The 14,903-nt window shown below is 30.0% G+C and overlaps 2 protein-coding genes across 2 annotated transcripts in view; one reads left to right on the top strand and one right to left on the bottom strand.

The window, feature by feature from the left end:
* Positions 1–555, top strand: part of LOC140918724 (uncharacterized) — a 4,042-nt gene extending 3,487 nt beyond the window's left edge. Inside the window, exon 4 of the mRNA XM_073363518.1 lies at positions 9–555. Within this exon, the coding sequence (XP_073219619.1) occupies positions 9–555 (547 nt within the window). The remainder of the gene's footprint in view (positions 1–8) is intronic.
* An 11,492-nt stretch (positions 556–12,047) lies between these two features.
* On the bottom strand, positions 12,048–13,275 carry LOC101494424 (putative pentatricopeptide repeat-containing protein At5g59200, chloroplastic). The gene has a single exon (XM_027336924.2). The coding sequence runs from the start codon at positions 13,273–13,275 to the stop codon at positions 12,271–12,273; it is 1,005 nt and encodes a 334-aa protein (XP_027192725.2). The 3' UTR covers positions 12,048–12,270.
* Between the last annotated feature and the right edge of the window lie 1,628 nt (positions 13,276–14,903).

Raw genomic sequence — 14,903 nt, forward strand, 5'->3', positions numbered from 1 at the left:
ATACTTAGATATGTGAAAGGTACTCTTGGCTGTGGAATTTTATTTCCTGCAAGTGACATGGGCAAAAGTTGCGAATTACTCGGATACACCGACTCCAATTGGTGCGGAGATAAGGATGATCGGAAATCAACGGCCGGTTATGTCTTTATGTTCAGAGGGGCACCAATCTCTTGGTGTTCTAAAAAGGAGCCGGTGGTTGCTCTCTCTTCCTGCGAGGCGGAATATATCGCAGCTTCGTTATGTGCATGCCAAGCTATGTGGCTAGTGAACCTGCTGCTTGAGCTGGACAACAACACGAGAGGAGCTGTTTTGCTGTTGATGGACAATGTTTCAGCCATCAACCTTGCTAAGAATCCCATAGCACATGGGATGAGCAAGCACATTGAGATGAGGTTTCACTATTTGAGGGAACTAGTGAGTTCCGGACAGTTACGTTTGGGGTATTGCAAAAGCGAAGAACAAGTTGCAGATTTGTTGACGAAAGGCGTTACGAATGAGGTTTTCAACAAACTTGTGATGAAGCTAGGCATGAAGAATGTGGAGCATTTGAATTAAGGTGGTGTATTGGAAGTTAAATATAATTCAAATGTTGTTGTTTTGGGCCAAATTAATTTGGTTCCACATTGTACCCCATATAAATACTTTTGTGTGTATAGTTTTAAAAACTAATGTCATTTTGATATACTAATGAAAATTAGAAAATAACTCTCTTCCATAATCTCTCTCTTTTCTCCATCATTTTCTAAAACACCACAATTTTCAATTATCAATTTTCACCATTGATTCACCCTCCATTCTTGATAGTGTTCCAACATTAACCCTACATGAACCATAACCGGTGAACCAACCTATCTCTCGCTTGAACCAAAACCCTTCTTCCTCCTTGTTGCTCGAGCTGCCGAATGACGCATTCCCCACACCAAAATCGTGCCTTTCGCTCTCTCTGGTGCCATCCTCCTTGTTGCTCGACGATGCCGAATGACGCCTCTCGCCGGTGCTTGCACGGCGTCTCACGTGTTCGTCTCTTTAGAGAAGCCTCTAGTCGTTGTCTGTTTACATCCTATCGCCGTCGTCTCTTTACAGACGGTCGTGTCTCAGCCTCTCGTCGCCACCTCTTTGCATATCGCAACACTCAATCTCACCAAAAGGTCATGTATGTCTTAACCCTCACTTGAAGGTCGTGCACATGTAAGAATATGCTTCATCCATCTTCTTTTTTATATTTCGATTTGTGTTTTGATGTAAGAGTTCACTAGAAGGTCCTGCCAATCTATTTCGACCTATGCTTTGTCCATAATATGATTATCCATTTACTTTAAATTTTTATTTTGCATACAATTTTCATTTTATGTTTGGATTATAAACTGTTTTTTTGCCTTGTTTGATTGATTGGGTGGAGTTGTTATCAGTTTTTTTTTGTTGCCTTGTTGGACTGATTTGAGAGAGTATCTGAAAAATTGAGAATAGTAGGAATGTGTCTTTGCAATCATGTTTCTTGCTCAGTTATCTTTTCCACAATGACATATCCTTGACAATATATATCTAAGCACAAAATCAGATAATAAGAAGCCGACAATTATTCATAAAAGATACTAAAATAAAACAAATTGTGACTAAGCTAAAGCTTATAAAATAGGATGAAAACCATCGAATCTCAAAATTACGTTTAGCAGTAGCATCCATTTAGCAGTAAAATTCCATTTAGCAGTAACATCCATTTAGCTAAAGCTTACAAGTTGGTTAAATTTTGAATTTGAGGATTACATATTTCTACCTGAATCAAGATCAGGGAATCTCAAAATTCCATTTAGCAGTCTTGTTTCGTGGATCCCATATTGTTTTCCCCTTATTTTTGAAGGTTTTATTTGCAATGTGCTTAAAGTTCAGCAAGCTGTACCTTGACGAGAATTGTTAGAATTATGAAAAATATCTCATAATATATTTATTATCTCTTTGGATTGGTTTCCATAGTGCCTTATATATTTCATGATTTGTTTCCTTGTGAGTTAGGATTATGAGGTTAGTATTAGTATAAATAAGAGTTAGTATTTTTGTCTTCTATAACACATTATATCACATATCATTATAACACCCTTCACATCAATATCAATATAGAATTACTCAGCTTGTTTTCTCCTTTCCTTCTGCATCTAAATCCCTATTTTTTCATCAGATACTTTGCGGATTGTCTTTTGTTGGTCTTAAGCTAAATTGAGTTGCTTATATTGAATTTGATAGTGCAAGAGTTATCAATTGTATTGAATCCAATATATGTTAGTGCAAGAGTTAGCAATTCTACATCTAATTGAATTGAAATCAATTGGTATTTGGGTTACTGTTACTACTATCACCTAGGTTTAATGCAAATAATTTTTTATTGTTAAGTTTATTAAGATAGGTCAAATTGAGTTACTCTTAATTAACTATCAACAAAAGCATAAACAAAAAACTATTTATAAAAAATACTATTTGTTAAATAAATTTGATCGATCCATTTTTTGGTGTGTCTGATTGTGTTCTTTTGCTGGTGTTAAGCTAAATTGAGTTGCTTATATTGAATTTGTTAGTGCAAGAGTTAACAATTGTATTAAATTCAATATATGTTAGTGCAAGAGTTAGCAATTCTACATCTAATTGAATTGAATTCAATTGATTCAATATATGTTGTTTGTTTTTTCCTTTTAGATTGAAATAATTAAACTTCAATATATATGGTATTATTTTTGTTATTTAGAGTGATGGATAAAAAGTGGACAACACTTCATAGACTTAATTGAGAGTATTAGAAAGGCTTAAATTTTTAGATTTTGCCTTTACCAAATGAGAACCTCAAGGCCGCACGATTTTATGTCCTTGTGCCAAGTGTAGAAATCGTTGTTGGAGAAGAAGAAAAGTGGGTCCGTGATCATCTAATAGAATTTGGTTTTGTACAAGGATAATCTTTTCATGCTATAAGTAGTTTAACATGCCAAAATTAAGTAAATTTAGATATCAAACATTTTGAAATCTTATTTCCTTTGTGTTAAAACACTAGTTCTATTGTTGCTATGAAAAATTGTGCTATAAGTAGTTCTGTTGTATATTTTATCCTTATTTATATTAATATAATTAAGGCTAAATTACACTCGTGGTCCTTTAACTTAATTTCAAGTAACGTTTTAGTCCTTTATCTTTTTTTTTTTCCCAATTTAGTCCTTTATTCCTAAAAATATCAAATAAAGTATGAAAATATGAGTTTATTTGAAGATTTGCATTACGAATTTGATGAAAATTATATTATATTAAAGAATATAATTAATTTTATGAGTTTTGATTGAATTTTTTTTTTGAATTTTTGTATAAAAAAGGATATCATTGTTGAAATTTTAAAACATAAAATATCAAATTGTCACTTAAAATTAAAATAAAGGACCAAGTCGGGAAAAAAAAAAAAGATAAAGGACTAAAACGTTACCTGAAATTAAGTTAAGGAACCATGAATGTAATTTAGCCTATAATTAACATAATAACTTTTCAGGTTGGACTTGAAGATCATCACCAAGATACATGAAGCTAATGAAATATATCGAAGACTTGGCTGTTTTTTGGCAATGCAAATTTTGGTTGTTGCATTTTAGGAATAAAATATTTGTTGGTTTTTACAACTATGATAACAATTGATCTAATCATGTATTGGTTTATTTTTGGATGCCTAGTAATATTTGTGTTAAAATATTTTGATAAGACAATTGTTTTTCTTAGTAACATATAATTTAATTAAGACTTGATTATATTTAACTCTTATGTTTTGTTCAATAACGATTTACCGTTCAATTATGGGCTACAAGCAAAATTATCAATGTTTGCCTAAATGATGAGAGTGCATGATCGTGGCCTAAAGGTATATGCAACACATAGAAAAATATAGACTAATGAAGTATGCAACATTTGAATGTATGTGGTCAAAAAGTATAGACAACGCATAGAAAGTGTAGTTTAAAACATTTTTATCATCGTGACCTAAACAAGTAGGCAACATCTAAAAAAGTGTGGGCTAAAATTGTTACCACCTTGACATATGTTTTTGACAGTGTTATAAATGTGTTGCTTGAAACAGAAATAATGTACACAAAATTGTGACCTAACTATATATGCAACATTAATGAAATGTTGGCAAAACCAACTAAAAAACCGTGGCATGAAACATTAAAAAAAAAAAATCGTGACCTCATTGAGTGTCTTCTGCAATGGTTTTTTAAAATTTGTGGACAAAAGTAAAAAACTGTTGTCTTAATGAATAAGCCACAACCACTTACACCACACTTTGTAAACCGTTGCCAAACCTTTAGGCCATAGTTTTTTTGGTTTACGCCACACTTTTTTTATTGTTGTCACAACTAAAAAATGTTCAACTACTTCTTATGTTGCATCTGTTTGACAAGATTATTCGCATGATGACTTATTAGAGGTTTTTTTCCCCAATAAATGTTATATCATTTCATTAATAATCAAATCATAAATACATATAGGTGAATCAGTAAAAATACATTAATTTTGAGTTTCGAAAAACTATTTAAAACTCACAATTTATGTCACCGAAGATATTATTAGGTAGAGTCGCGGACTAGGTCGTTCTCTGTAAGACGTTTCACGGCACTGCCCAAATTGTGCAAGTCAAACTATCAACCATGAAGTCCCCATGACAAAACAACATAAATTCACTGTATCGGAGTTCCACTGCATCATAGAAAACTGTTCTAGAATTACACCATCAATATGGCGGTTAAAGCCACTCTCAATATGACGATTACACTTGCAATATGGTACTATGACCAGTAATAACTACGACATAACAACTGCTCTAGAAACCGATAGGATTACCGCTCTGAAAATCAAAGGGACTACGACATAACTCTAAAAACTGAAAGAACTACGACATAACAACCGCTCTAAAAACGAAGGGACTACATCATAACAACCGTTCTAAAAACCGAAGGGACAACGGTATAAAACCACTCATAAAAATCAAATCGACAGAAAGGGGAGAAGTGACTCGAAAATTAGGCGAACAAAATATAAAAGGGAGAAAAGAGAAAGTTGAGAAATGCATCCAACTTTGGTATACTTTTCACAATAGTTTGAAACTCATTATATAGTGATGGAAGCAAACTCACATATGTTTTCTAACCAATGTGAGACTTTAACATTTACAGAGTTGAAAACTACTCAAAATATGAGAGTTTTCCAATGTGGAACTTCAAAAAAAATTCTTTCCACTTGAATTTTAAGAAAAATGTTCATTTCCACTTGAATTTAGAAAAAATATTTATTTCCAATGTGGGACTTGAATTTAAAAAAAATATATTTCTTTCCACTTGAATTTACAAAAAATATTTCTTTTAAATGTGAGACTTCAACAAATTTTTAAATTCACACAATAACATACTCTATGTTACAACAAAATATGAAAACAAGCTAGAAATGTGGCCAATCTTGCAAAATTATAAGCAACATCTTGGTTTGTTTTCTAATAAAGTCAGTATGAGAGTTCTGAAAATAAATAAAATCTTTAATAATAAAACCAAAATCCGAGACATCAATTGTGTTCCTATGAAAGCTATCAACCACACGTTTGGAATTTAGCTCAAAAACCAGATCAAGGATGGGTGTGATCCACTGAGTTCTCCGGTCTGTCAGCAACACGATCCCACGGTTACAGACCGCAGCCATTGTGTCATGTTCATTTCGCCATATAATGTTGTTCCTTTGCTTCCAAATGGACCACATGGTGCAAGCAAGTACTGCGCTGAGTTTGTTCTAAACAGAAAAAGTAAAGTCAGTCAAAGAGCCATATATATACATTTGTTGCCAACATTGAATACTTTGCTGACATGCAAAGAAGATATGCATGCTATCTTTAACACCCACTCACATAACACACAATGAACTCTGCGATCCTGAAGTCGAGTTCGCGATGGCAAACAATTTCTACAGACTCGCCACAGAAGATTGACTCTAATACCAGCAACTCATAATTAATTGATTGTTACTTAATAGTATTTATTGTGTTTTTTCTAATAATTATGATTAACTCACAACTATTCATGTCATTATTTTAGATAGTTAAAAAAACAAGTTTTGATTTAACTAAGGGCACTTCTATGGTGCATTGCCAAATTTAACTATTTCGGTGAACTTAATTGCTTCAACCAATTGTAAGTGTGGCATGTCATGCCAGCAGTGTTGGTAGTCTACGGTAACAATTATATAGATGAAGTTTTTTCGTTATTACATATTAGTCTTACTTTAAAATTTATTTACTTTTAAAAAAAAATTATATATATTATTTGTATATCTATTTTTTCATTTTTTTCGAGTAATTATTTCTAAATAATAATTTGAGAAATCAATTTTAAATTATCTGCATATCTAATTTTTAATTTATTAACAATTTTATTTTGTGATTTAGATATATTATTTTTTACGTCATTTTATTCAAACCATGACATTACACTTATGCACTTATGTATCTAATCTTAACCATGAAGCTCATGTGATTCTTATGAAAAATTTGAACAAATCTAATACATATTACATTAGTTTTTTTTCTAAGGCTAATATATATATATAGAGAGAGATTAAATAAATTTTTGGTATCTATAAACATATTATATTTTTTTTTAGTCACTCTAAATTTTTACTTCACACAATGGTACCACAAATATCTTTCGTCAATAATTTCAGTCTCTATTTTTAAAATAATTTGTATGTATTGTATGAACTTTTAAATGATTTTTTACATGCATGTTTATAACATCATAAAAATATGTTCAACCAAAGTTTAGAATTTTTTAACAAATGATGAATAAAATGTAATTTTTTTTTTAAGTTTTAAGTGCTTAAAAGTCATATTTTGTTGAAAAATTATAAAAATTTATAAGGAGAGTTTTTATAATGTACTATATATTTATGGAAAAAAAAACCATCTAAGAATTTAATTGATACACGTGAGTTGACCTAAAAGTAGGGATTAAAATTATTAATAAAAAATATTTGAAAAATAATTGTTTGATGAAATTTTTTAGAGGACTTAAAAACGAAATATGATATATTTATACGAAATAAAAACATATTTAACCTCATATATATATATATATATATATTAAAATTAGGTTTAAATATGTTTTTGTTTTCGCAAATATACCATTTTTTAATTTTAATCTCTGTAAGTTTTTTGTTTGAATTTATTCCATGTAGAATCAGAGACGATCACTTTAGGTCTCAAACGTCAAATCAATGTTATAAAAACAGAGTTGACCAACCGCCTTGACACGTGACATTATAAATGCACACCAATACATCATCTTTTATGATGTATTAAAAATTCAAATGTTTTATATTATTAATTCATAAATTTATTTATTTATCATTTAATAATTAATGTTTTTTTATAAAAATAAATATGAATAGAAATTAAAAGAGGGGTTTATGGATTTTGAAAAATTCATATTTTTTTAACGTTGATTTGATGTTAGAGACCAAAGCTAAATCATCTCTGATTTTACTGAGACTAAATCAAAACAAAAAAACTAACAGAGACTAAAATAAAAAAGTGATATATTTGCAGGGACCAAATATATATTTAAACCTTAAAATTATATAATTTAAATATTTAAATATTGGAGAAATAATATTTTAGCAATATGCACCTTAGGATGTATTTAACAATTTTTTAGTTATAATTCAACTTGCTAGCATATTGCTTTTAAACAAATTGTGAGTCTATTATAGTAAATGTTTGTGGTAGTTGCTAGCATATACTCATTTGTTTTTACATCGATGAATTACTAAGATTAGAATTTTAGAGTCATAGTTTATTTAATTAGTTAAGATTGACCCGTTGAATAATTTAAAGGCTTAAGTATAGTTTTGATACCCATATTTTAGTTGAATCACGAAAGTAGTCCCTCCATTTTATTTCTCCTTAATTTTGGTCCTCAAACAAAATTTTGGTCCAAAATTTGATGAAATTTCATTTTTTGAAGCCATATTACACCATTTATGATCATAGATTTCAGGTGCAATTGTTGCACAATGAGATCTTGAGGCATGTGTAACTTAAATAAATGAAAAAAAAAATTTGAAATTTCATCAAATTTTGGACCAAAATTCTGTTTGAGGGACCAAAACTGGAGATAAATAAAATGGGGGGACTACTTTCACGATTCACCTAAAATAGGGGGACCAAAACTGCAATTAAGCCTAATTTAAATTAGAATTTTTAAGTCATAACTAGTATAATTAAGTTAGATTGAACCATTGGATAGTCAAAATTAGAATTTCTAAATCATATTTACTCTAAATAGTTAAGATTGAACCGTTGGATCGTCGAATTTTAAATTTCTATGACATAATCAATCTAATTAATTTATATTTAACCGTTGGATCATCAAAATATAAATTTTAATTCATAGTCATTCTAATTAATTTTGTGAAGATTGAACCGTCAGATCATCAAAATTAAATGTAATAAGACTTATAAATTCTAATTTCGATGATCCGACGACTCAATCTTTACAAATTATACTGACTGTAACTTCAAAATTTAAATTTCGACGATTCAATTGTTCAATTTTAAATAAATAGACTGACTAAGACTTAGGAATTATATTTTTAATGATTAGACGATTCAATCTTAACTAATTAGAATGAATATGACTCATAAATTTAAATTTTGACGATTAAATGATTGAATCTTAACTAATAGACTAACTATTACTTAAAAAATTATATTTTCGATGATTTGACAGATTAGTCTTAACAAATTTCACAAATTATGATTTTGTAGTTATAACTTTGATTATCCAACGATTAAAACTTAACCAATTACAAAAATGATGACTTTGAAATTATTAATTTGATGATTTAACCGTTAATTCTTAACCGATTTAATAAATTATGACTCTAAAATTTTAATTATAATAATTAAATAGTTCAATTTTGTACTTCAACTAATAATTACTATATAATCTTTGACTGAGATAATCTAATCTTGATAATACAAAATTTCAATCTTAATAAATTATATGAATATGAGTTGAAAATTATAATTTTGATAATCTAGCTGATCATTTTTTACTAATTAGACTAAATATGCAAATTTCATCAAATTCATAACTAAATATTTAAATAAACTCATATTTTCATCTTAACAACATCAAATAAAGAATAAAAATATGAGTTTATTTCAAGATTTGCGTTACGAATTTGATAAAATTTGTATTATATTGAAGAATATAATTAATTTTATGGGTTTTGTTTGAAAATTTTGTTGAATTTTTGTAGTAAAAAGGATAACATTGTTGATATTTTAAATCATAAAAGATCAAATTGTCACTTAAAATTAAAATAAAGGACCAAATCGAGAAGAAAAAGAAAAGATAAATGATTAAAACGTTAACGAAAATTATGTTAAAGAACCACATATGGAATTTAGTCTTTAATAAATTATGACTCTAAAATTTTAGTTACGATGATGGAACCATTCTATTTTGTACTTCAAGTAATAATTACTATATAATATATAAATGAATTATATATTATTATTGTAGGTCTTAAAAAAATTAAACTCAAGTAATATATATTTGTTTGCTCAAATGAATCACAACAAATACATTATCTTAATGGCAAAGAACTTGATATGTGATCTTTATGGTTGTGGGTTTTAATCTTTTGGGGAACCTTAAATGAATAAAAAATTATACAAATGTTAAATAAATAAATACGAAAATTTAAAAAAAGTAATACAAAAATACTGGATTTAAAAAATAACAAATATGAAAATATTATAAGAAATCAAATTAATATATAAATAAATAAATAAATAAATAAATAAATAAATAAATAATATTAAAAAGAAAGTAGTTTAATTTTAATTAAGTTAAAGACTCAAATGCAATAATGTAAAAGTGAGGATACATTTTAGGTGCAACAAATCCTAAAATCTCTTAGACTCATTAAATAAAATGGCAATTTATCCACTTCACCGTAGAATTATTATGATATATTTGGTTCGACAGGGGAGATAAATTTTATTTTTTAAAAAAGAGAGACGGATCGGGTATCAAAAAATCCTCTTAAACTCAATTTTTTATTCTCTAAATTTGAGAAGATGATTGATTTATATATTTATTGCATTTGACAAAATTACCCTCCATTTTATGTTTAAATTCAAACTTACCCTTATTAAAATTGTAAATTAAGGTTAGGTTATATCTCTTTGCTAGTCATCAAATTGTTGCAGCTTCTATTACTCTTCGGTTGCTGTCATATCGTTCACCTATGTTCTCTTTTCCTCTTGTTTTGTTCTTTTTCTTTAAGTTAGTGTTATTTTTAGTTACTACTACTATACATGTCAAGTTTTATATTGCTTGTTTAGCTGCTGTCATAGTGTACTACTAGTCTACTACTGCATGTACAGTTTTGTTTTTATTTGTTGATGTTCTTTTTTTTGACGTCATTGTTATTTTTATTTTGCTTTGCAGTGTATTAATATTATATTTGTTAATAGATTATATTTACATAAATTTTAATTTGATATATATTTTATTGGAGATGGAACATCAAGATCAAGAAATTAATATCAACATATGGTTTGATTTGCATCGAAGAGCTATAGCACAATTTATGTGTTGTTGTTTATTGTTATGCTTAGGTGTGTCGTAAGAAAAAATTGGGTTACAGTTTGAGATCTAAGAGAGAAATGATGTGTGAAGAAGTAATGTACTGAATTAATAACAATCAAACTATATAGTATAAATATATTAAGAATGAGTCTTCAAACCTTTTTACATATTGATTCATATAATGCTAAAAATCTTAAAATTCATTTCGACAAGACATTTAGTCGTCATCTCCATCAAGTTTTGAAAGTTATTATTGATTAGAAGACACATTTTTTGTATAATATATATGTTGGCTCAACGGTCCCCCTTGAAATTTTTAGTAGTAATTCTACTCCTATTTTAAGATAATTTTGTTTGTTATCAATAAGTTATCATACACTCAAATATTAACATGATTTGCATATAGATGAAACACATATGTGCCAAGATTGTGTTGGTACTATAGATGAAACACATATATGTGTCAGAGTATTCGGAGAAGATACTCCTTGATATCGTGGTAGAAAAGGCTACCCAACACAATATTTTAGCAACATGCACATTTGATTTAAAATTTACTTATGTCCTCTCGGGATAGGAAGAATCATGGTACATTAAAATTACAATTATAAATAAATTATATATATCAAACTATATCAAATGGATTATTTACCTTGTTGAATTTATATTGACAATTAGTGGACTTATTATCCCTTATAGAGGAATTTGATATCATCTAAAAGAATATTTGACAACAAAAAAAAAGTCACTCAAAAATGCAAAAGAATTACTTAATCACATGCATCATTAAGCAATGCAATTGAACGAGTCTTTAGTTTATTAATTTTTTTGTTTGTTTGAGATTTTATAGATAAAACCTGTTAACAAAGAAAAGAGAAAGCAAGAGGAAGAAGAGAAACAACCACTCTAGGGTTTCATAACATAGAATGAACCAAAAACCACAATTAATAGGGTTACAATGAGTATATATATAAAAGAATAGAATTGTCTAGAATTGTCTAAAATACCCTTACTACTAATATATAATAATATTATCTAACATCTCCCTTCAAACTCACGATGTATTGACATGGAGCATCGAGAGTTTGTCAACTAAAAAAAACGAAAACGTTTAATGGAATGCATCTTTGTGAACAAATCAGCAATCTGTAAAGAAGAAGAGACAAACGATAGAGTACTGATTCTATGCTGAAGATGATGACGAGAGGGGTAACGAGGAGGATCAACAATCGCAGGAGGTGGTTGGACAACCGGGGGGAACAAGAGGGATGTCACCAAAGAAGAAGCAACAATCAAAGAGAAGAACCAAGCCAACAAAAAAAAAATCAAACCGAAAAAGGAGCAATCAAAAAAAGGAGCAACAACCATATCAAAATCAACAGATAGGAACAACCAAATAAGTAGCACCACGAAACCAAATCCAAACAAACCAAGGAGCAACAACCATATCAAAATCAACAAATAGGAACCACCAAAGAAGTAGCACCACAAAACCAAATCCAAACAAACCAAACCAAACCAAATAGAACCAAACAAAACTAAATCATATCAAACCAAACTAAACAAAGAGAGAAGCAACAAAGCAAATCACTAGAGAGATTAGCAATCAAACAGAAGAAGCAACAGACAGAGCGACAACACAGAAGATCAAATTTTCAGCCTCATCCAAGTATCCAACCCTTCCTAGAAGGTCAATCATACAACCATAATGCTCAATCTGAGGCACAATTCCAAATCTCTCCATTTCTTTGAAGCATCTTCTTCCTTCCTCTACCAAACCACAATGGTTGCAAGCAGATAACACACTAGTCATTGTTATCTCATTCGGTTCAAATCCTTCCCGTAACATTGCTGCGAATACTTCTAACGCTTCCTTCGCACAACCATTGACACCATAACCATTTATCAAAGCATTCCACGACGATGTATCTTTTTCATTCATCTCCTCAAAAAGCAATTTAGCTTTTCCAATTTCCCCACATTTTGCATACATATCAACCAAAGCATACACATGAACATCTTCATCAAGTCGGTTCCTTTGCACAAACCCATGAATCCAAACACCCAAATCCAAAGAACTCAAATCAGCAACAGCAGGAAGAACACTCACAACCGTCACTTTATTCATTTCCACATCCAAACGTCCCCTCATTTCCCAAAACAACTTCAATGCATTGTGCGGTCGTCTATTCTCACAATATCCCCTAATCATCGCATTCCAACTAAGCACATTCTTGACAGGCATACAATCAAATATAAACCTACCCACCACAACATCATCATCCTCACAATAACCATGAACCATACTAGTCCAAGAAATAACATTCTTATCCTTCATCTTATCAAACAAATCCCTCGCCAAATCCATACACCCCATTTTCACATACCCATCAATCATAACATTAGAAGCAACAATATCTCTATCAGGCATAACATCAAAAAGCTTCCTGGCCTCACTCATATCCCCACACCTAGCAAACCCAACAATAGCAGTCCAAGAAACCAAACTTCTCACAAACATTTCAACCAAAGAAGTCCCAACATAAAAATTAACACAAAACCCATTTTTCAAAACAACACAATGAACCTCCAAACCTTCTCTCAAAGCCATACAAATAATGAGACAAACACAATCACTGAGACAAAATTAATTAGGGATAACCTGGTGCTGTGTGAACACGATTTCTCCCTCTACAGACGTCGTTTTACCGATCCAACCGTTGAAGATGAAGACCTGAATGTTGTGAACCGTCTGTCCAAAAATCAGCCAAATCCAACGGTTAACGAATGCGCAATCGATGTTTTTGTGAGACTGATTTAACAAAATCGGGAACAAGGTTACTCTTCTCTTTTCTCTTTTGGTGGTTGCCTTTTCTATCAAAATAGTCTCTCTCTCTTCTCTACGGTAGATCCCAGGATGATAATTCTCAATCATCTCTTCATAACGATCAATCAAACTCCCCCAATAACCATGCAAATAATAATGATTCTCAAAGTAAACTTTACCACCCATTGTTCTTTTTAGCTCGGTTGGTTAGAGCGTCAAACCCTAATGGCTTGTGGAAAGGTTTATAGAACCCTAATAAATTTTTTTTTTTTTTACTGATCTACTAAAAATAAACGAAAAGCTACAAAGAAAGGGTAAAGCAGAATTGGGACACGGTTTAACGAAAAAATCTCACTGAATATTAGAATGTTAGAAAAGAGAAACTATAATTATATTCCCTAATTGTTGGGAACTCGACAGCGGAATAGAGGCGGGATCGTTCAAGGAGGATCGAAATAGGCTCTAGATACCATGTTAACAAAGAAAAGAGAAAGCAAGAGGAAGAAGAGAAACAACCACTCTAGGGCTTCATAACATAGAATGAACCAAAAACCACAATTAATAGGGTTACAATGAGTATATATATAAAAGAATAGAATTGTCTAGAATTGTTTAAAATACCCTTACTACTAATATATAATAATATTATCTAACAAAACCCACTTATGGAGTCAAAGCTCCAAAACTAATCATTATTTTTTGCTTGTTGCATTCTTCACATTTATTTAATGAGCTTAGACTGCGATGAAGAGCTTATAGCCTAAGTAGATGCTGAACTTGCAAATAAAAATGTATCTCACAACAATTATCAATCGTCAAGAATCAATCCAGTTAATGGAGATGAATCTAGGACTTTAAAAATGACAAGAAAAAGAAGCCAAACTGTCATTGAAGATAACTTCATTGAAACTATTCAAGATGTTGATCGTCGTATCGCTCCTAAGATCTATTGTTCTCTCATGAAAGATGTTGACAAACTTAGAATAGTTCTTCAATGTCCAAGAGAAGCACACAAACCAATGATTATGCAAATGATTTTTAACTCTTCTGATTAACTTTTCTATTGATGATGCATTTAATTGAGGATTTTAAAATTAGTGGTTTATATGATGTTTCTGAAAATTCTCTTTGCACTTAGTGACTTTTTTTATTTTGGTTGTTATGATGTTTTTAGTACTAAATATTTCTTTTTTTGCAGTTTAATATATGTTTTTTTACATTCATTATGACTAATGGACTAAATATTTTGACTACGATTGAGTTTTGACTATTAAATACATGTTTATTGAGTTTTCGGGTTTGGCATATCAATGATTATGTATTATGCGTGGTTGTTGCATTATAAGAATAAAAACTCCCTTTGCTTTCTTTCTCCTTGTAAATCAAATATATATTTAATTAAAATCTCTTTC

The sequence above is a fragment of the Cicer arietinum genome, chromosome 7 (assembly GCF_000331145.2).
Source record: "Cicer arietinum cultivar CDC Frontier isolate Library 1 chromosome 7, Cicar.CDCFrontier_v2.0, whole genome shotgun sequence".
In the NCBI taxonomy this organism is placed as follows: domain Eukaryota; kingdom Viridiplantae; phylum Streptophyta; class Magnoliopsida; order Fabales; family Fabaceae; genus Cicer; species Cicer arietinum.